Source organism: Harmonia axyridis, chromosome 2 (genome assembly GCF_914767665.1).
Source record: "Harmonia axyridis chromosome 2, icHarAxyr1.1, whole genome shotgun sequence".
Lineage (NCBI taxonomy): Eukaryota > Metazoa > Arthropoda > Insecta > Coleoptera > Coccinellidae > Harmonia > Harmonia axyridis.
In genome coordinates, this window is record NC_059502.1 from 19408785 (window position 1) to 19432157 (window position 23373).

At 31.8% G+C, this 23373-nt stretch overlaps 4 protein-coding genes and 4 non-coding genes across 23 annotated transcripts in view; 1 reads left to right on the forward strand and 7 right to left on the reverse strand.

The window, feature by feature from the left end:
- Nucleotides 1-1572: 1572 nt before the first annotated feature.
- LOC123673048 (60S ribosomal protein L3-like) lies at nt 1573-5276 on the reverse strand. Its single transcript, XM_045607456.1, has 8 exons — nt 5123-5276; nt 4626-4818; nt 4143-4311; nt 3605-3740; nt 2793-2979; nt 2481-2683; nt 2140-2295; nt 1573-1876 (listed from the first exon to the last, which is right to left on the reverse strand). The coding sequence occupies exons 1-8, from the start codon at nt 5123-5125 to the stop codon at nt 1694-1696; spliced, it is 1230 nt and encodes a 409-aa protein (XP_045463412.1). The 5' UTR covers nt 5126-5276; the 3' UTR covers nt 1573-1693.
- LOC123674317 lies at nt 4883-4961 on the reverse strand. Its single transcript, XR_006746659.1, has one exon. It is a non-coding gene; the product is annotated as a small nucleolar RNA U43 (small nucleolar RNA).
- Nucleotides 5277-10085: 4809 nt separating the features above from the next.
- LOC123672915 lies at nt 10086-17526 on the reverse strand. Of its 16 annotated transcripts, none has more exons than XR_006746387.1 (14): nt 17392-17509; nt 15620-15715; nt 15296-15407; nt 14964-15102; nt 14575-14637; nt 13899-13961; nt 13596-13660; nt 13266-13328; nt 12530-12594; nt 12226-12272; nt 11913-11978; nt 11576-11640; nt 11234-11308; nt 10086-10936 (listed from the first exon to the last, which is right to left on the reverse strand). XR_006746387.1 is itself a non-coding variant. In XM_045607256.1 (14 exons), exon 2 carries the CDS (start codon nt 16955-16957, stop codon nt 15977-15979), a length of 981 nt encoding a protein of 326 aa, XP_045463212.1. In that variant the 5' UTR covers nt 16958-16971; nt 17392-17526; the 3' UTR covers nt 10086-10936; nt 11234-11308; nt 11576-11640; nt 12226-12272; nt 12530-12594; nt 13266-13328; nt 13596-13660; nt 13899-13961; nt 14575-14637; nt 14964-15102; nt 15296-15407; nt 15604-15715; nt 15976. The 16 variants fall into 16 exon arrangements, 14 of the variants coding, with proteins under 14 accessions (XP_045463212.1, XP_045463213.1, XP_045463214.1 ...); XR_006746386.1 differs by having other exon boundaries at nt 15604-15715; nt 17392-17508; XM_045607256.1 differs by lacking the exon at nt 11913-11978 and adding an exon at nt 15976-16971 and having other exon boundaries at nt 15604-15715; nt 17392-17526.
- Nucleotides 15167-15244, reverse strand: LOC123674316. The gene has a single exon (XR_006746658.1). It is a non-coding gene; the product is annotated as a small nucleolar RNA U43 (small nucleolar RNA).
- LOC123674315 lies at nt 15471-15549 on the reverse strand. The gene has a single exon (XR_006746657.1). It is a non-coding gene; the product is annotated as a small nucleolar RNA U43 (small nucleolar RNA).
- LOC123674314 lies at nt 15779-15856 on the reverse strand. Its single transcript, XR_006746656.1, has one exon. It is a non-coding gene; the product is annotated as a small nucleolar RNA U43 (small nucleolar RNA).
- Nucleotides 17527-18765: 1239 nt separating the features above from the next.
- On the reverse strand, nt 18766-19519 carry LOC123672916. Its single transcript, XM_045607264.1, has 2 exons — nt 19356-19519; nt 18766-19303 (listed from the first exon to the last, which is right to left on the reverse strand). The coding sequence occupies exons 1-2, from the start codon at nt 19451-19453 to the stop codon at nt 18937-18939; spliced, it is 465 nt and encodes a 154-aa protein (XP_045463220.1). The 5' UTR covers nt 19454-19519; the 3' UTR covers nt 18766-18936.
- Nucleotides 19520-20517: 998 nt separating this feature from the next.
- The window catches only part of LOC123672098 (pleckstrin homology-like domain family B member 1), a 71083-nt gene continuing 68227 nt past the window's right edge, over nt 20518-23373 (forward strand). The window contains exon 1 of the mRNA XM_045606082.1: nt 20518-20735. The gene's annotated coding sequence lies outside the window, so the exon portion shown is untranslated. The remainder of the gene's footprint in view (nt 20736-23373) is intronic.

Here is a 23373-nt window from a genome sequence, read left to right on the forward strand (position 1 = left end):
TAGAGATTTAAATTCATTACAATTTTGTAAACTTTTTCCTAAAAACCGAGATGCACCCGATCAAAATTAGAGGAATTTTCTCAAAATGGGAAAAACTGCCAAAAAACAAGTTGTACGATACATTCCTTGCCATCGCCATTGAAGTTGATGATGGTCAAACATTGCAATGTAATTGATGCAGGGTTCCTGCTACATAAAGTGGTTTGGACAATGTTGAAGATTGAACTGGAAACCAAGGGAATCTGAAAAAAAAAACTGAAAGAGTAGTCTGTATACAGACTACGTCCTTTATTTTCCACTCTTCAAACATGGCCCCCAGGACATATTTTTCCTACACGCTATAAGTGGGTTCGAAAGCATCTTATCACCCTTTGGTATTGAGAAGAAGATAGTGACATATTAGTATCAGATGATGGTTCCCAACACCACAACAGCTCCGCATAGTACGCTGCATGGGCATAACTAAGTACACCACCGCTGGATAGCACTGTAGAACGTCTGGTCTGATGTGCTCCGCAGTTTCAAGCACTGCTGGGCACAGCATGCTAAAGCAGCCCTCAGCCTGACACCTATGGAGTTTATGCTGATAACGAGAGTGAGGAAAATCTCACCTTTACACCTCTTGAAGACATGTCGATGGACCCATAACATACACTATGACGACGTCGTCAAGTGCAACAAATTGTTGGTGGCTCCAACACGTCTCTGTATATAAATTGTATACCTACTATGAACTACCATTATTATTCCAATCATTATTTTCAATTAATTCTTGGTTATTATTTATTGATTTCACCTAGTTGATCTGATTATTAAGGTTCAAAATAATTATGGGTTGATAGGAATTTACAGTAAGGTGATAACATGATACGATAGGCTCTTAGTCAAGGCCTCTTTCTCCCTGTTTTCATTTCCAATGAAGAATAAAAGAAGAGAATGGCGGTTGTGTAAAAAAAATATAATAGATTATAGACTTATATTAATATTATACTTTACATTTTTATTATTTTGACTCAAGCAGTTTTCATCTAGCTTAGTAAGCTTTTGTTTTAATATTGAGTTATTTTCATTTTGAAGACACTTTATTTCTTCAATGTATGAATGTTTTGTTGAACTTGTTTGTGTTCTGTTCCTCTAAGGAGGTGGCATCAATTTTAGGGATTTTTTTTTATAATCTGAAGCCCTGATGAAGAATCAATAGATTCGAAACGTTGGCGAACAAAGGTTTTTTCTTTTCTTTTTTGCTGTTTCAACGGTCCCCAAGTTGAGATTATTATTAATGTCATCCAAATTCTGAATTGAGTAAGTGCTTATATTTGCGGGCCTTCAGATGCAGATCCTAGGCTTCATTGCAAAAACCAAGTATTCACTTCATCATCAACGATCAACTTTTGTTAGGGATCCGCCATCATTCTTTAACTTGTTTACACATAAAATAAATTTTCTCAATACTTTTACCTTTCTGATATATCTCTTTATCTATCTTTCAGATTTCAGAGAAAATTTGTGCGAAGTGAGCAATCAAAATTTTTTTTAAAAATCAGGAGGACGCCAATAGTGGAACATTTTCAATAAAATTTCAATGCATTTTTATTACATCATTATATTATATACAGATATGTACATATTAAATATTAACGTATCTAAAAATACATTTGAAATCATTTCTGAACTAATTTTCAGGTCAACAAGTCTAAGCTTTGGAAGCAGCAGCAGCTTTTTCTTCTTCCCTGATTCTGTCCTTCTTGAGAGGACCCATAAAGGCAGCTTTATCGGCAACAGTTTGGAACCTACCATGACCGAATTTGGAGGAAGTATCGATGAATTTCAAATTGATCTTCTCCAAAGCAACACGTTTGGTATGCACCAATAAGGACTAAAAAAAAAAAGAATTCAAATTAAGATGTTGCCTAAAATTTTAAATGGATGAATGAAAAATCATCAAAGCATTCAAGAGTATTTGAGAAAATTGTTAAACTGTTTGTAATCCATCAGACCCTTACTTTATATGGTAAATATACAGCGGGTAAAGAAAATTACAATTTAATATTGCAAGGTAAAGATTAAATTTAAAAATCATTGAATTGATTTCAAAACCCTGAATCCTTGCTCGATCTAGATAAATTTAAAATTTCTCACCTTTCTCAATGTTATAACTCTTTTCTTGGTACCCATGCAGCAACCTTTGATCATGATGTAATCATTATTGACTTCACCATAATGAGGGAAGCCACCCATTGGTGTAATTGTTTTCTCAGTCAAATCATACTGTGTTGAGGCATTATTTTTAATGACCTGAAAATAAAATAATCGAGATGAGTATCTAATATTCACAATAAATAAAAGTTATTTTATAACTTGCTACTTCAGTCCTATCATTCCTAATCACAGATTTATCATAATCCTTTTGGCTCTAAGAGTATCATCATATCAACGCTATTTACAATTTTGAAAAAAAAAAAGTTCAGTTTGAGACTTACTTTGCCATCCTTGGTGTGAATACCAGAACCGATTCTGTAAATCTTTTTGTTTATTTCTGTACGATGGTGATATCCCTTCTGACCTGCTCTGGCAACGGTGAAAGATACTCTAGAAGGATGCCAAGCTCCAATACAGGCTACTTTACGAAGACCCTTGTGCGTTTTCCTAGGTAATTTTTTAGTGTGCCATCTTGAGGTAACACCTAAAAAAAATTAAGAATGGTAAAATACTGTAATGGTCATCTAAAAAAAATTCCAACTCCCATATTCATGATAATAAAAACTGAAAAAAAAAAAAATATATATATTTACCTTTGAATCCTTTCCCCTTAGTTACTCCAATAACATCCATCATTTCATCTTGGGCAAACACTTCGGAAATAGGTATGGGCTTCTCAAAATGTTTTCTTGCCCATTCAACCTTATCTGCTATGGAGCCACCATTTAGTTGGATCTCCATAATGTCAGATTTCTTTTGGCGTTTTTTCAGAAGCTTCATCTAAAATAAATGAATATAATGAATTATTGGCTTTCACAAGACTGAAAACTGAAAATTTTTACAATTGTTTACCATTTCTGTTTAATTGTGCAAATCGTTAAAAAGGGCAAAATGAATAAAATAACGAGATTATAGTGGAAATATACACAGATTCTCCACTTGAAATAATTTGCTAGAGCTCTTCCTAGACGAGACTTGATAATGAAGATAATAGAGAAAAATCATATATTAAAAAATTTTTGACTTGATATTAAATCAGCAGTAATATTGTGGTAAATTTATCAAACTTGATGATGTTTTCAATGTACTAATTTCAAAAAAAGATTAGTGCTTCCGTTGTTTTCTCCTTCAAAGATTCATGAATTGTATTTTTGAGCTAAGAGAACTAATGTAATGAATTTCTTAAAATATTTCTTGAGAAAAGCTCTGGTTGATTGACAGTCCAAGTTTTCAATTTTCAAATTCAACACATTCCAAACGTTAACAGTGAGAGTTTCAAGGAGAAAGATAAGTTCTGTTTCCCGATAACCAACCAAAATTAATGATACGATTGGTTCTATCCTTGAAAAACGAATAAAACAATAGACGAATTTCTATTAGTGAAAAAAAATTCTATCATAATTACCTGGGTATGAGCGATGACCCTAACAACCTTGCAGTATTTCATAATTTTCTTCAGGTCTCTATCAATAGACTTCTTCCCAAGGTCATCAGACCACTTCTTTGAAGCTTTGGTGAAAGCCTTCTTTTTGCTCTTATACCTAGATTCATCGTTATTATGAATTATCACAGTTTGATTGAATGGTTTGTGCCAATGTTCAACCTACAAGGACGAGCATCGTCTCATTGAAAATTGCCTCACGAGTTAACACAATCATGTGTATTCTCACATAGAGGTCAACATCAAGAGGAAACGAGTACTCACTTGTTTCACTTCAAAAAATCATGAACTTCAAGTTCGATTTTTCTTAGTAAACTTTCAAATGTCCTCATATAGTCATTGGAAGACTGATCATAATTATTAGTTTCATTTGACACTTTTATGAATTGAATTTTTAGTTCAAATGGAAATGCAGATATATGAATAAATGAGAAAAATCATAGTGATGAAAAAAACTGCTGTGCATTTCCATTTTGTACTAACAAATAAATTTTCAACATACCAGTTTTTATAAAAGCGTCTACGGCAGTCCTCAGATAAGTGCTCTGCCCAAACTGTAGCTAAGGCCCTCAAGCCATGAGGGGTCTCAATATAACCAACAACACCTACTACCATCATAGGAGGTGTTTCAATAATAGTTACTGCTTCAACAATTTCTTTCTTGTTAATCTCTGTGAAGAAATAGAGTTATTAGAAGATTGCCAATCTTGAAAATTCTCATAAAAATCTAATTAATGTATTCAGTGAATAAAATGGAATCATGTTTTATTCATAATCCTTTTGGCTAATGAAGCATCATTTAAAATTGTAATATATTCAGTACAGGAAACGTGTAACATTCCACGAAAATATTAACTTCAAAGATGAAAATTGAAAAATAATAAGTATTTAAATGCTATACTAAATCCTACGATAAAGTTGATAACCGAGTATTCAAGGCTCTTTTTAGGCCTACTTCCAAGTGATTAGTTTTTAGAATACTTACTAGATCCTGGACGGTCGGCTTCCCTAACCACGTGAGTCATACCAGCCTTATAACCCATGAAAGCTGTTAGATGTACAGGTTTGGATGGATCATCCTTGGGAAAAGCCTTTACTTTACCACGATGTCTCCTTGACCTTTTCTTGGGATAGAATCCCATGGACCCATGACGTGGAGCGCTGAACTTTCGATGAGACTGAAAAAATCGCATGTGAGCATCTCGATTTGAAAATACATTAATTTAGATAAATATTAATATAATAGTCAGACCGCCCTAGAATAATATCTTCACTAAGAATTCAGTTTAAACCATAAACTAAATAATATCTAAATCATCATTCGCAATAGATTTTAAGGTTCCCAAAACATGTGGAAAGTTTTATGCCCACAATATGCATTGGATTATATAACTATTATCCTTCAAAATGAGAATAAAAATACAGAAAATATTTGAAATTAAGGATTACTGAGATGGACTCAGATTACAAAGTCGGACTTACCATATTTGAAGCCGGATAGTGGAAAAAATTGGTAAATGCGAAGCGGTTATTACTTTGACTGGCTCAACCGCTCAAGTGAAGTGGAAGAAACAAAGCTCTTCTTCGTTCCACGTCTTGAAGAATTTTTGCGCATGCGTTGATCATAGATCCACGCGTCGTTAAGTGTTACCACTAGTAGGGAATTAAATATTTCAATAGAGAATTTTTAACGGGATATTTAAATAAATTCGAAATAACTCGAAATGATATTTTGTTTAATCATCATTTGGATTACAAACTGTTAACGTTGTATGTTGGCTCAGAGCCAAGATTGCCGATACATTGGTTTAATTTCTCATAGTTTTCTATGGCATTCCAGAGCCGTCGTTAGCCCCTCGAGAGTCAAGGCAGTTAAATGCAAAAAAATTAATATTAGGTAATTGGGATTATTCATGGAGAGATGATAAAATTGAAGGAATCACTTTATATTATTACATTATCGTATCCCTGTACTCCCATATTTTTGAGTGATAGAGACATTTTTTCTAGTTCTCTGATTATAACTTCTTCAAAATCCCCTCCAGTCGTTTTTCATAAAGGAAAAATCCTGAAAAATACTTCCTGGTTCTCATAATTTCTTTTTCGTCATTATACCATTATTCACAAAATAATTCATGAAATTATTCTGTACATCTGAACTGGTTCATCTATTCTAGGCGACTTACATCATAGGTATTACCATAGTATAAGGTATTATACTATGGTATTACATATAATAATAGTGCCATTAACTCAATTTGAAGTCGTCAAATACAGAGGTAAATTGAAAAGTAAAACTATAATAACTCTCACTTTGCATACCATACCTATACATTGAACGACTAAAAAATTGATTGTGGTATGAAATGAAAGAATTTCCTATATTTCTTTAGAATGATAAGATGGTACGTAATGGTGAAACGGAAACGTTTCTTCAATATTTTGCGTTCCTCTGAGGAACCAACATTTTATTGGTGAATTGAAAATAAATTTTTTTCCAGAAACATCAAGGAGACGCCATAAAAACGAAATAAAAGTCGGCAAAGTTTATCGAAGAGAACGCCGACAAGCCTGATGAGTGGATAAGTATTAACGTCTATAACTCGTAAAAAAAAGTACAATGGGGGCGATTTCGCGTCATCAGAGATATACAGGGTAGGAACTATTTAGAGGGACACTACAGGGATATCGAAAACCGTTAGAAATACAGGGGGCTTAAATTACAAAAATATCATGTCAGTGCATTTCCATAAATATCTAGTCTTTCTTTTTATTTTTTTGTTTAAGTAGTAGGCTGGAGCCAGAATTATAAAATAAATTTGTAGGCATTTGTTATGTGAAACCATTACTTGAGGTTTTTAAATTATGTAGAACAATTTCTACAGACCTTGCCAGTTCTACGCTAAACGATTAACAATTCGAATAATTACATTAAAATTATCCAATTTGTTAGATGTTCACTCAATTTGTACAGTTTTGGTTATTTTGAATCTTCTCTTGGTTGGTTATTAATTATCATTATTTTTCAGATTGATATAGTGTCATTTTTAATGCCCTGACTTGATCAAACACAGACCACCTCCTGAAATATCTCATGAGCAAAAATATACTATATCAATTTGACTTTAGACTAAAAGGGCTTGGAAAAATAGGCTATTGTTACGTTTTTCAGTTAATTAAATCGGTACTTCTTTCTAATATTAATTTATTTCATATACACACAGCCATATACAACTATTCATTTCAACTACTACATAATTTTATTTTCACTTATATTATATCTACTTGAGTGTACGGCACTGACTGCCGTTTATGTCGACACTGCCCTCCTCTGCTTCTTCCTTTGGTTTATATAGGGGAAAGTCGGGTAGTACGGGACACCTAAGCTTTTTAATTTTTTTGAGGAAAAGTACATACAAAAAAATGAAAATTGGCATAACTAGATCATCCCAAGAAAAGGAGAATCAATATTTTAAATGAAATAATTTTTAAGAAATGACTCCAATCCAGTTTTCAATGCATAACAAAACGCTACATTTTTTGAGACTATTAATTGTGGAGGGTAGCATGGGACAGGTAATCAAAGAAGAAAATGTATCAAATAACTTTATTGAAAGAAGCAATTTAACTGGGATAATCTTTACAAAAGTCGCATGTATAAAAAGATGACTTCAAATCGAGGTCTGCGCAGTCTTCATGTGCCCATTCTTTACATTTTTGACATTGTATCCAATCTTCTTCAAAATTTTCCTGGCAAATTAAGCAAGAATAATCTTTATTTGAACTATCATTATTGTTGTTCATATCATTTTCTTTATTCAGTGTTGTGCTTTTATTCATCATTTTTGTTGTTTTATTTTTAGCTGTAATTCCATCGAATTTTACTTTTTTTGATACTTTTTTAATTTCGGCTTCTTTAGATCGCACCTGTTTCTCTTCTAAAGAATTTTTGTAAGGGGTAGATGTAAGAATTTCACTCCTTTGGGCTTTCCTTCTTCTCTTGTCCAATCTTCTCTTGCTACAGCCCGGAATAGGTCAATCTATTATCCATATCTTTGACATGTTCAACAAGAAGGTTTTCATATTTCAAAGGAAACGTGGCATCATACCTTCCAATTTTAGGTTTTGAATGTATTTCCAAACCATTGTTTATAGCTGTAACTCGTCTGTGTAAGGTAGATTTTGATACATCAAACCTTTTAGCTGCATGTCTTATCGCGTGGTGCTCTTCTGTTACATATTTTATAGCCCGAATGAGGTTTTCTTCAGTCCAGGAACCACGATCAGTCGTCCTGCCCTTGAATTTTGGTATTCTGTAAAAAAAATACAAAACTAAACATTATTTAAATTGTCCCAAGGTACCCGAATTCAATATGTCCCAGGTTACCCGAAAAGCAAAAAATCGTTAGGGCAGTGACGACCTCTAACCACTCGATTTTTTGGCGGATTTTAAATACAAATCGATTTTAGAATCCCTAAATTATAATCTCCATAAGGTAGAAACACATTAGCTTACCTGACCAGCTCCTAACACACACCAAAAGTTTACACTGAACGATCAAAATTGCGGGGAAAATGTAAAAATATTGTTAACGTCACACTCGCTTGCCCCAGCTACACCAACTGTCTGAGACTTGTTTTTCAATAGTAAACTTACATCCCGCCAAGCACAGATTGTACTATTGGGCCTAAGAACGTAAAAAAATTTGAATGTCCCGCGATACCCGATGTCCCGGGGTACCCGACTCTCCCCTACCACTGGCATATCTTTCTAGAAGGGACCTTAGGTTTTCTAGCGAGCTCACTATTTATTATATCTCAATTTTTCGAAACTTATTGTGTAGACATTCAAGGTGAATAGAAATTATCAATACCATCAAAAATAGGAGAAACATATTTCCCATCTAACAAAAATGGATATTTTTACTAATTCCAAGGATTTTTTCCTTCTGGTATTAATTCATTATTCATTTGTGATTCATCAATAGCTGTATCTTTTATTATTAACAGTTTTGGTTATATTTGAGTGAATTTATTTCTTTATTTATAATGTATATTTTATAATTTTCTTTTTGATTCGATACATATACAAATCATTTCATGTAAAGTTTTTTGTTTTAATATGTTCAATAAATTTTATTTCGTTACCAAAACTATTTTATTTATGAAATATTCCAATGTTCATACATACAGGGTGTCCCGTAAATACCACGTCAAACCGAGGGAGAATGTAGATCAAAGGATAACCCACCTGCTATGACAAAATTTCTATTATGAAAGTCTTACCGTTTTCGAAATATTTTTTTTTTTTGAAAATTATGAATTTTTGCCCCTTTCAATAGTTTTGTTCCCATCCTTGGTACAGGAAGACTCGTCGCTCCAAATGATCTTATTAAAAAAATCTGGATCTGCATGATGTTTTCCAAAATTTGCCGGCAAAATTGCATTTCGTTGAGGTGAATAATTATGCGAGTAATATTTTCGCAGGTAAACAATTGCCATTGTTCACTAAGTAATGCAATATCGAAGGTTTCTTAACAGAATTGACAAACTTGATTTTGTCAGAAACGTACCCTTTTGGATAAAAACAGCCATATCTTTTTTTTTTGAATAACAAATGAGTTATGTGATACTTCTTTGAAATCACTATAAAATAGACAATTCATTGGTGTAATGTGCAGCAGTAGCTCGGTACATTTTTTTTCCACTACGATGGGCTAAACTTCATGAACAAAATAATCCACTACCAAAATTTCCAATAAAAATATTTCTCATAACCACCCTTTAAAATTTTCGGAGGATATTTTTAATGTAAACGTTGAAATCATTCTTCAGCAATATTTTACTGAAAAAATTAACCAGAAAGATGTAAAATTGTACCAACCGTAAGGGCAAAACTATTGAAAGAGGCAAAAATTCATTATTTTCAAAAAAAAAAATATCTCGAAAACGGTAAGACTTTTATAATAGAAATTTTGTCATAGCAGGTGGGTTATCCTTTGATCTACATTCTCCCTCGGTTTGACGTGGTCTTTACGGGACACCCTGTATATCATATAATACTTTCTCTTCTTTTATTCCTCTAAATCATGGCCAAACTTAAATTCATATTATTTTATACATATTGTTGATTTTGTGAAAATTTGGAGAGGTTTTGTTTTTTACTTGGGTAATAAAGTCCCTTGGCGAATCATTCAATTACAATATCAGTAGTATCAAATATCTAAAACCTCGCTACAGGAATCTTCATTAAAATTTTAATCCTCCAATAGGAGCCTATTGGCTACCTGTATTGTTAAATGGGGTATTGAAATTTTTATGTGGCATTAAATTTTCAATGAATAATATTGTAAAGTGAGTGAGTGTAAAGCAAATTCATAATGCTAACTTGGGGTGGTTAAATACTATATTAAAAAGTTAGATGTAATGAAAAAAACGATATATGCTTGAAATAGATTTTTATTTTTAATGTTTTTACTGTACATCAACACAACACACTTGATTCTGAAATAAAAAATAATTCAACAAATCATAAAATATATGTTCAATAGAAAGACAATTCACATATATGGTAGAGGATCTTCCTCAACCAACCTGATTGATATGTATGGGGCAAGCTATAAAGACCAATTCAATGAACATCAAGCTATTATAATGTTTGTAATCCATCAGACCCTTACCTTATATGAGAATTACATGGTGGGTAAAGAAAATTACAAATTTCTATTGCAAGGTAAAGATTAAATTTAAAAATCATTGAATTGATTTCAAAACCCTGAATCCTTGCTTGATTGAAAAACTTAGAATTTCTTACCCTTCCCTCACTATTTTGGTTAAACCACTATAACCCTAATTATCCACTATGAGCAATTAAATGAGGCTATATTCGACTGAACAGGAAGGAATTCGCTTGAATTCCATTCTCACTATTTTTTTTCTGAAGTGTCATTCAACTCATTTTCGTGTATTTATATACATAAATCATATTGAAGTTTTAATATTATCTGAATTAGAAACCAACAATCAACATGAAAGAAAGATCAACATATCTTATTTGATTTCTTAAATTGAAGAAAATAGATTTCCCATATTCGTGCAACAAGTTGATTATGTTGTCCTACAACTGCCTTTCATTTTTGACTGAAAACTCAATATTCAAAAAACATCAAATAGTAACTAAGTAAGCTGGCTCCAGTAAAATATTGAACATATGAATTATAAATAATGTGGGGTCTGCTTAACGAGGAAAACTACAAAAAGAATTATGGTTTCCACATTTTTGGAAGTAGACATGACCTGTAAAGAACAATAACATTAATTTCGAGAATACAAGAGATTTTAATAATTATGTTATTTGTTTTTCTTCAGTCTAATAATTCATAAACATAGATTTGTTCATAATCCTTTTGGCTTAAAAGTGAATCATCATATAAAAATACTATGCAGATATTTGTATTCAAGAATTGATTGTGAAAATTTTCATCACATACAACAAATTTCTCTTAATATCAATATAACAAAAATATTTCCGAAAAGAATCAATAACTTTTCAATGCTGTTCGGTATAAATATAAAATTCTCATAATAACTAACCTTTCTTCTCAAGTGTTTCAAGAAAGGAATATTTTCAGCATATCTATTACATTATTCCCAGTTGAATTTGACAACCTGTAAAGTAAAACAAAATTGTTAATAAAAAGAGCTACCACAGATTATGATCAGATTTTAAATTATGTATTTGGTTTTCAGTCCTATCATTCCTAAACACGGATTTATTCATAATCCTTTTGGCTCTATAGAAGAATCATCATTTATCATATTCATATGCATCTACTTTTATCAAGAAACTTGTGGGAAGATAGATTTAATAAAATATTCAAAAAAATTGTTTAACTTTCCCGATTCTTTCTAGCTGAAAAATTGATATTTGCTTACTTTCTACAACGATCGAATCAACTAGCAATCATCAAATCATGAGCCTGTGGTGTTTAATTCTTTTTCTGTAAAAAAAATAAATAGATTCAATAAAAAAAATTGCAACAAATTTTCAAATAGACAATATTATTTTTAATTCAGTCCTATCATTTATAAACATGGATTTATTCATAATCCTTTTGGCTCTATAGAGATTCATCATTTACATTGTATATGTACTCATTAATTAATATTAACCTATTTATAGAAATACTAGATTCAATATAGAATTAAAGAAAAAATTATCACGATTCTCAATTATTATACAATAATAGCTGAAAAATTGATGTTTCCTTACCTTCCTATATCCTTCAAACCATCTGGCATCAATCAAATCATAAGAACTTGGCATCGAACTCCTCCCCTGTAAAAAAAAAAGAATATACTGAACAAAAAGAAAATGTAACAAATTTTCAATCAGATGATATTTTTACTTCAGTCCTATCATTGATAAACATGGATTTATTCATAATCCTTTTGGCTTATTTGAGAATCATCATTTAAATTGTATATTCATTTATTATCATCAACCTATTCGAAGGAAGATGCAATGAAGAATCGTAAATATATTAATACAATTATCAACAGCTGAAAAATTTATATTCACTTACTTTTTACATCCAATTACACTCAAGGACTGCAATGTTCAATACTTCCCCTGTAAAAAAATAAATAAACTAAACAAAGAGATATTACAACAAATTTACAAGCCTAGAATATCATCATTAGTTCAGTCCTATCATTGATAAACATGGATTTATTCATAATCCTTTTGGCTTTATAGAGAATCATCATTTACATTGTACATCTACTTGTATAAACCAATTTAGATGAAGACCAGATCCAAAGAAGATTTCAAAAAATTATTACAATTCTCAATTATTGTACATATATGAAAAATTGTTATTTCCTTACCTTCTACACCCATTGAACGAATTCGCCTCAATTATTTCATATGAATTCAGCATCAAATTCTTCCTCTGTAAAAAAAAATAAATACACTGAACAAAAAGTAAATGCAAAGAATTTTCAATAAGATGATATTTTTACTTCAGTCCTATCATTGATAAACATGGATTTATTCATAATCCTTTTGGCTTTATTGAGAATCATCATTTATATTATATATTTAATCTTGTCCAAAAGGAGGACAAGATGCAATAACGAATTGTATACTATTATCAACCAATTTGAAAGTAGTCCAGACGCAATGAAGAATTGTAATTGTTATTTATAATACAATTGCAGAAGGCATTGATATTATTCCATAAGTTCAAAATTCAAAATCGAGTCTCGAAGTGGCGAGTTTTCTTCTGTAGGAGTATTATACATTATCTTCTCCAATTTACTGAATTTTTATTGAAATCAATGGAATATTTCCTTAAATACCGTTCAGTGATTTTTGCATTGAAAAATGTGGGTTGGTAGATCAGTTTTCTGCATCACAAATTTGATAGATAATTGGTAAATAGCAGAGTTCAGACTACTGACAATAATAAAAATAACCATGAAAATTTATGCTAATCTGAGATATTCTTTCACGAATTTGTGCTAAGAGATGTGGCAGAATGGACAGATTAGCTGCTGAATTGGAGAAAAATATTATTACAATTCATGATTATTAATAGCTGAAAAATTGATATTTACTCACTTTTTATGTCCATGGAACTAACGACCATCAATTGAACCAGAAGACTAGTGTTTAATTTTTCCCCTGCAAAAAAATGAATACACTCAACAAAAAGAAATTGCAACAAATTTTCAAATAGACAATATTATTTTGAATTCAGTCCTATCATTTATAAACATGGATTTATTCATAATCCTTTTGGCTCTATAGAGAATCATCATTTACATTGTGTACATACTCATTAATTAATATTAATCTATTTATAGAAATACTAAATTCAATAGGGAATTGAGAAATATATCAATTCTTGATTATCATACAATAATAGCTGAAAAATTGTTATTTCCTTACCTTCTACACCCATTGAACCAATTTGCCTCAATTATTTCATATGAATTCAGCATCAAATTCTTCTTCTGTAAAAAAAATAAATACACTGAACAAAAAGTAAATGCAAAGAAATTTTCAATAAGATGATATTTTTACTTCAGTCCTATCATTGATAAACATGGATTTATTCATAATCCTTTTGGCTTTATTGAGAATCATCATTTAACATTTTATATTCAATCTTGTCCAAGATGCAATAAAGAATTGTATAAATGTTATTACAATTTCTGACCATTATTAGCTGAAAAATTTATATTCACTTACTTTGCACGTCCATGGAACCAACTGGCAGCAATTAAACCATAAAACTGGCATTAAATTCTTACCCTGTAAGAAAAATACATACACTGAACAAAAATCTTTTACAACAAATTTTCAAGCTGAGAATATTATTTTTATTTCAGTCCTATCATTTATAAACATGGACTAATTCATAATCCTTTTGGCTCTATGGAAATCATCATTTATTTTGTACATTAATTCATTGAAATCAAACTTTAGGAAGATGAATTTTGATACAGAATTGAAATAGTATATTGTGCAACAAGTGACGAAAGTCAACTTTTCTCGCGAGTGTGGAAGGAGAGTGGAAGGAGAGTGTCGCAAACACACAAGCGAGAAAAGGACTTTCTTCACATGTTGCACACTATACTTTTCCTACAACTGCAGAAATTTCAATAATTCAAATAATTGACATGATTCAAATCAAAATGGCCTTTGTTGATTGTGCTAATTGATTTCGTTTCCATAGAAAGGACTCAAAAGCCCAATTTCATTGGTCTACCAAGCGAGGTGTGGGCAAAGTGCCGTGGGGAATAATATTTCCCACAGTATGAGCAATACACAGTTTTGAAATTGAGTAAGCTGTGTAGAATACGCTACTTTCCATAGCAGTTGTAGGAAAAGAATATTTTTTACTTGCTGAATGATGTTTACTTACTTTCTACATCTTTTTAACCAGCTCTCAACAATTAAATCTGGTTGTGACGATTCAGTTCGTCACCTGTGAAAGAAATCAAGATTACTGAACAAGAAGAAATAACAACAGTTAATTAATCGTACAATATTATTACTTCAGTCCTATCATTCTTAAACATGGATTTATTCATAATCCTTTTGGCTCTATAGAAAATCATCATATGAACATATAAAAGAAAAAAAATTAATTGGAAAAGTTGAGAAGTTTGACAAAACGTTGAATGCTACTCGAGTGACCAATCAAGTTAACTGAGGATCAGAAGATCAGAAAAAAAAAAGGCATTAGTAACCGCTACTTTGTAAGGCAATTTATTAAGATGAATGAATTAAATTTAATGAAAGAACCCTCACTTGATTCAAGATCAAAGAGTATGTTTTCTGCTCTCATGGTTTTACCACACGCATAAATGATGTTGATGAGTATCTTTTCCTGGATTGGTCCTTTGAAGCACCATGATGTCTCCACAGGCGCTACAAATTCTTCTCGAGTCTGAAAAGGAAGTACCCATTAGAATATGAATGAGGAGAATTGAAAATTCAATATGAAAACTGAAGATATCAGACCGCCCTAGAATAGTATCTTCAATGGTATTCAGTTTCAACCATAAACTAAAAAATATCTAAATCATCATAATAAACTCGATGATAGGTAACTATAAGTTTAAAAAAATTACACAACTTACCTTAAGTAAGGTTTACCTGAATGTTCTTCATTTAGGCACTGCTGGCTTTAGACTAGGAAGTCTACATCACGCTGGTTTGGTGTGTATTAGTTTTGCATGTCGAGTGTGAAGACTGAAAAGAAATCACATGTAAGAATTTTTATGAGGAAACTTACAATTTTATGTTATAACTAAAAATATCAGACCGCCCTAGAAAAGTATCTTCAATGGTATTCAGTTTCAACCATAAACTAAAATAATATCTAAATCATCATAATAAACTCTATAATAGGGAATTATATAAAGTTTGAAAAAATTGCACAACTTACCTTAAGTAAGGTTTACCTGAACGTTCTTCATTTAGGCACTGCTGGCTTTAGACTAGGAAGTCTACATCACGCTGGTTTGGTGTGTATTAGTTTTGCATGTCGAGTGTGAAGACTGAAAAGAAATCACATGTTAGAATTTTTACGAGGAAACCTATAATTTTATATTATAACTAGAAATATCAGACCGCCCTAGAATAGTATCTTCAATGGTATTCAGTTTCAACCATAAACTAAATAATATCTAAATCATCATAATGAACAAGTAAATAAAGAAGTTTGAAAAAATTGTCGTCTTGAATAGTATCTTCAATTGTATTCAGTTTCAACCATAAACTAAATAATATATAAATCATCTCAATAATCCTGATTTACCTTATGCCAAGGGATGCTCAGGTGGGTACAGAGTTGCAGCCGCTTTCCAGAATGCGTGCCTTCTACGACCATAGCAAGGTATCATACGTCTGAATATAAAATCAGCTAGATAATCAGAAAGTTCTTCCTGCCTGAATCCAGCCGATGAGACGTGCCGACGTACTTCGACCCAGAGCCTTTGAATGGTCTGCGTGTGGGCACCAGTTCGAGGATTGACGAAATTTTTAGAGCGGTTCACCGTGAGATGTCTATAACCAAAGTCCTCCAGAGAATCATACCCTTTCCAACAATCAGTCATAATTGTTGTGCCGGGGAGAACATAACGTTTTACGATACCGATTAAAGTTTCGGGGGTACGATTCTCCACAGGTACGAAGAATGCCTTACATTCACCTCGAACCCCTCTTTCAATTCCACCACATACCCACTGCTCAGTCAACACACTTTCTCGATTGTCTATCCTTCTTTCCAACGTTGTTTCATCTATCTCGACGATTTTCCCAACGCCCCCGATGCACTGAGAATGCCGCTCGACATAATCTGCCACAACTTTACGACAAAAGGAAAACCAATCAAGGACAGTAGGTGAACTGAGCTTCAACTCAAACATAGCTTCTTCCATTAAATCTTCATGATTTGATAGAAATATGTTGACCAGGAAACATATTTTTTCCAAATCGAGATGCATATGGCCGCAAAATGTGCCACTAAACACACTACGTGAAGTATCGCAATTCGCACGACCTCTTCTAGGCACAAGAATCACTTTACTGCATATAAACTGATTTCTATCGAAGTCCGCAGACACTCTCGACCCACATTTTTCGCATAAAGCATGGCATGACAAAACCCCATGTGCTATAAGGAATTGCCGCGCTTCAACTTCATTCGAAATCTTCTGGTTAAACTCAATGTTCGTGAAGGAACACCCTCTGCAGACATTATATCCACAACTCTGTACTACTGGCTGGAGATCAACCATGATTATCTTGTAATCTGCAAATGAAAAACCCCCAATATATATTCGAGCGAACATTTCCGAAAGAACAGCATATTATGATAAATATTTAGTGTAAGTTACTTACATTTCAAATTGGTTCACAAACACGAACGATAGTAATATATTTGCTCGGTTAAATGAAAAATGGTAGGAAGTAAGCAAATATGAGAATAAGTCGCCGACTTTCAATTGAAATTCTAGTTTTTCGCCTTCGTTTCCATAGAATTTTTGTCATTTTTTTGAATAGCGCCAACTTAGAGGAAAAGAGAATAAAAATACCGATATTTATACTGGTTCCAAAAAAGTAAATTAGCAAGATGACTTTAATAATAAAATTAAAAAAAAACTATGAACCATGATATAAACCAAGAAAGTTGTCTATAAAATATATAATTATTCAAAATTCTTCAACTTACAATATAGTCACTGTTGAGAACGATGCCCAATTGCTCACGATGAACAAATTAAAAGAAATGAGAACTAAGCAACCAAGGCACCAAGTCAGAAGACTTGGAATAGGGTTAACTGCGCCACAGATAACGGTTTATTAAGCATGTATCAAGGTTTCAGTTTCTTTGGCAAAATAGTCTTACCGAAAAAATTAAGAATATTTTTAAGGTTGTTTTAGAAGAAATATTCGAGACATTTTAATATCATAATGTGCCATTGGTATTCACAAATTTATATTTAATTCATGCTTGAATTTTTTATCCTGAGAATCAAGGTGGTAGACGCATAGAAATATAATATAAATATTTCTATGGTTAGACCGTGACAACTGATTTCGCATGATTTTGATTTTTGAACAAATAGTATATTTTATTAAAAGGATTAAAAGTGCATTTTTTTTTACGAGCAATATTTGTAGTTGCGAGACGGAACGCAGCGCAGCCGAGCGAATGCAAAATTGCGAGTAAAAATAGGCACTTTCAGTCCGTATGATATATTCTATTGTATTGTATTTTTTCTCCAAGTCAAAATTAAAATAAATTTAGTTTTATTCAAACATCGTTAATAATTTGGTAATAAATTTGAACACCTATTAATTATAACAGCGATAGCAATTAGTTTGTTCTACTGAGTTTGTAAGAGACAATGTTTTTTTCTTCAAATTTCAATTAAGCCCGCCACTCACGAAGCGTTTTTTCGAGACTTTGAACGCCAAGCGTCCAAGAGATTCCAGTCGGGCAGTCAAGTTCATTCTCTGATTTACAGTCGTGCCCCGACTGTAAAATTATCCGAACGCTCAAACATGGTAGCCTCGTGAGTGGCCGCCTTAAGAGTGCTCAAATGCAATTATTATTAGTCCTAGGATTAAAAGTGTTGCTAAGCAACGAGCAAATTCTTGTACGTTAAGGGAATTGATGGCTTTTGCACCTGAAAATAGTACAAAGATGTCAACATTTTTTGATGGTTGGAAAAAAAATACTGTTTTTATTGAGTTTCACTTCAGATTTGCCAATCATATTCTTCCTCAAATCAGATATTTTTGTTTCTGTATTCTAAGACGCTATATAATTGTTTCTATTTTGTTATCGATCTCATGTAATTTGGGTTTCTTACAAAATTTCCATTGAAAGGTAAATTTGTAAATTTAGTCACTCACACTGTTTCTAAATTGTAAAGATTTAAAATTTCAATATATAAACATCTCATTTTGTGCAATTCCACAGAAGTTTTGTAAAGATTGGATAACAGAAAATTTTAATCATCCATTTTTGATATTGATCTCTAACATCTCGTAAATATTTAAATTAATAAATGTTATTCATTTGATGGCTGAAATTAAATTTTCTCTCTTATAATTATATTTATTTTCATCAAACAACCACATTTCTCTCGCTGAACAATATCATCATCTCTATATCCCATACAACCTTTGTTCTAAAATAATGCAGTTTTCACTCGAAAATGTTGGCTGGCATGCATAGGATAAAATTAATTAGTGATTATTTCAACAATCATTCTTTCAAATCTTTGCTATTTATTTCCTCAAGTCTTCTCAGAGCAGAAACCATTTCTTCACTATTTGTGCTATGTTCAACAACCGACCTTAATTGATCCTCCTCTATATGAGCAATTCTCTGATCGAAAGGCATGTAAATTTCCTCATCTAGATCGTTTTCTTCTCTTAAAACTAGGAAGTATATAAGAAAGATACTCAAGCTGGCAATAATGACTCCGGGTTCATACCATAATCTGTCATTTTCGTGTTTTAAAGATGACCTAGCCTTGAATTTTGCAGCTGGGCTTGCTGAATACTTTACAGGACGATCTTCTGCCTCATTTGTTTCCACAGTCTTCTGTGAAAAATTTCTACATACTGAACTGCAAAAAGTTTCAAGATGAAGCAACAAAAGAACATATTTGTCTTCATTACCGTTCCAACGATAGCACCCTATGTTTCCTTAAAACAGGAAAGTATCTTAAAACATTTCGTGTCATAGGGTCCTTTAAAAGTTTCGCTAGATAATTCATTTACTTAGATTTGTAGAATAGAGGCTTGAGAAATCATAGAATTAATTCAATTAATTAACCAAAAACTACAAAGTATAAGTCATAGAGAAATAACATAATTCAAAAGTTCTATGTCATTTCAAGGATATCTAATATCGAGCTTACAAATGTACAATTGATGCATAAATGAAGGAGGGCTCAAAAGCTCCTGACTTCAAGTCAGTACTCATTTTTATTAACTCCGGATGTTTTCGATATTCATCAGCGATCAACATTGAAACTGGTAGTCAATATCAAAATGCAAATTTTCATCTCGATGGATTGATCGAATCTGCCGTTTTTAAATATACAGAATAACAAAATTTCTTACGGCCATATTATGAATCAAAGTTTCAACCGTGCTTCGGGATCCGCACCTACCCTCAATATTTCGAGATGCTATATGATCTTCGGTTCGTGTGTTATCTTGTTTAATCTCGAACGAACAAAATTAAATTCTAGAAACAAATCGTCATCATTCATTTCCGGTTCAGGATTCTGAAATTATAGACATCGTGACGAAACAATAGAGCCATGTGTTCAGGGAACGGGCGCAAAAAAAATACATCCTTAATGGCGGATGCGCTTGTAATAATAATAATAATAAGAGAGTTTATTCATGAACAATGTCATATTTGGGGGAAAACCTACTGTGTTACCCATTATGAGTAGGTAATTTACATAAAAAAAGGTCCAATATAAATTTTGAATATGAAATATACTATCAACCGTTAAATTCGGAAAATAAATATTTCTATAGGTATTTATGAATAATGGTACCAATATTTTCCTTAACAATTCCAATTATTCAGTTGAAAAGATATTTTCAATTTCGAATCGTAACTGCTCTACGAAACAAATTCTCGGCTATGAAGATGTCTCTATGATAACTCTTATTTTTTGATATAGAACATTATATAAAAGGGTTACTTTTAATTTCTTCGTTGAGATAGAACTTTCAAATCAGAAACTGTTTGAGTGCGCAGATGTGAGAATGTGCATTGTTATTCGCTGGACGTATAGTATACGCAGGCATGTGGTAATGTTTACTTTTGTTGTTTAATTTGGGTTTCCCTTCGACGTTGTTAGTTGTCGAAGTTAGGTTAGAAGATGAATTCGAAGTCGAACAATTTTTAGCGAACGAATAATTCGTGTGTGTGTATTTCTGTGTTGTGTAAGTGCTATAGGGTTGCATTACTAGTTATTTATTCAATAGGAATAATGATCGATACATAATTTGAATCAAAAAAGAAAATTTTTTAAGGTAAGTCCACACATCAATAACATTTAACATCTTCACAAAATAATTGAGTTTAAATGAACAATGTTTGTTGAAGTAAGTTACATTTCGACAAGTTGAGTAAATTATATTGTTGCTTTATTTCTGATAGGAAATATTCCGCTTCATTTCAAACTCGTATAAACAATGATTACCTATAAAGGAATTATAACAAGCTCATTTCGGATAGTATATTATTTATTATTGTGTCAATGCTTTCGGTTTGTTTTGATTTCCATAAACATACTTGGTAGAATATTATGTGTAAGTTTTTATTGTTTACGTTTTGGGTATATACTTAGTATATAATGAATTTTAACAGAAGTAATTTAATCGCTAATAAAAATGACAGTTACTATATTCCCACTTTCAATTAATATTTTATATTAATATATTTATCTTAATTTAATTCTATAAATTTCCGATATACACTAGCTCCTTCAGATTTAACATTTTCGATGAGTAATGAATAATATTGGTACAATAAAGATTCAATAGCCTATACTTAAGAAATATGAGCAGTATATAGCTTAGCAGGATAATACTGAACTGAATAGGTATAGGCATGGCATAGTATACCTTATACTATGGTATAGGTATATAACTCTACTGATTGCCTTCGCTATTGTTTTTTATTTGATGACTATATTTTTAGTCTTCAAAAGATTGGGTCGATTTCTGAAACTAGTAGATTATATCTACATATCGTCGGCTAAGAGTGTAAATCTGCTAAGTCCATTTTGAACAATTTCACAGGAGACCAAAAAAACCGTACAGTACAGTGTTATAATAATAATAATAAGTGAGTTTATTCATGAAAATACATTCAATAGAGTTTATTGAATGTATTTTCATGTCTCCTGTGAAATTGTTCAAAATGGACTTAGCAGATTTACAGTCTTAGCCGACGATATGTAGATATAATCTACTAGTTTCAGAAATCGACCCAATCTTTTGAAGACTAAAAATATAGTCATCAAATAAAAAACAATAGCGAAGGCAATCAGTAGAGTTATATACCTATACCATAGTATAAGGTATACTATGCCATGCCTATACCTATTCATTACTAAAGTTCATTCAACAAGAGGTGACTGGCTTTAGAAGGACGATTGATTATTTAATTCTCGAGTCTCGACTGATATATTAATGTAGGTACATTCTACACTATAATAATAACGAATTTCGATGTACCTAGTTTTAATTTATTTTATGTTTTCGAAGCTGTATGTTATTCAATATTTTTGAATATATTAAAAATCATCTGCTGCCGAATATTTTTTTTTTCAAAATATGAATTTTGCTTCCTAGTTTGAGAATATGATCTGTTAATTCGAAGGATAAAGGTCGAAACACCCATACAATTAAAACTTCTTAAAAAAAAATGAGGAAAATGTGGACGTTAAGTCAAGAGCGCACGACTTTTATGTGCACTTGGATGCAGCATCTATACCTAAATGACCTCGTAAATGACCAAATGAGCGCTCAAAAGTTCCTTCACGTTAGTGCTCTTTTCTTTTTTTCCTTATTCTTGATTTTTTTATGATCCTGGTGATGTTAGGAGTACGACTTTTTGTATGAATCTTGACTTAGTTACTTCATTAAACATGCAAAATATCAACCTAATCGTCTTTGTGATCACGGAAACATTGAGTATTTCTTTTCCAATGTTCCAATAAAAAAATTTTTGTTATAAATAAATTAGTATACCTACCTAAATCGAATTGATATATTTCAACATAAATCAAATGCCACTAGCATGCTAGCATAAAATCAAACCACCAAGTAGTAGATTCTATAGGTACATACATCTTTTTTGGTTACAATATCTACGGAAAAGTTTCGAAAAATAGGGTGAAATAATTAATAAAGTATGTATTAATTTTAAGATGGTTGTGCTCCGAACCGATCGGTCTATCATTTGGTCACAATGTATTTAATTTTCCAATTTTGAGCCGGTAATGGTCTCTGGTAATAGGAAAAATCTGACTAGGGATTTCGTTAATATGGCTGTTTGAAATTTTGTGCTCCCTCTAGTTTAAAACATGCAAATTCGATCGAGATGCTTGCAAATTCCAAGATTCGTAGAAGTCTACACATCAAAACCAGAGAAAATTGAAGAATATCGAAAAAAATAATGATTAGGTTCTACTCAAATTTGATTCATTTTTTTTTAACAAAACATTTAATAACCTGAAATTTATATTGGGATTCTGGATAAATTGAATATTATTTCTATTAAAAATTCCAAATTGTATAATTATTGAATATTATTACACCTGTTACTGTCTCTAGAACAACCCAAGGTTGTACAATTTAATGTTAAAATCAAATTAAATTCATGTAAGGACGTGGGAAAATGTGAAAACGCCTCCTCAAACCATTGAATTGTTTTCAACTATTAAAACAAAGCAGATGGCATTCCTTCGCACCTGTTGCTCACCCTTTGCATGGACGGTCTTCTTCGATTTCTCACCAAGCTTGAGTTCACCTTGCACCGTAAGTCTTGGAAATTCTTGTGGCCTTAATGACGTTGCATACTGCCGAAGGTAAGAGTCATCTACATTCCAAAGAAAGCGAACGGAACCATAGGAATCTAAGAGCGAGAGCTGGTTCAAGTTGG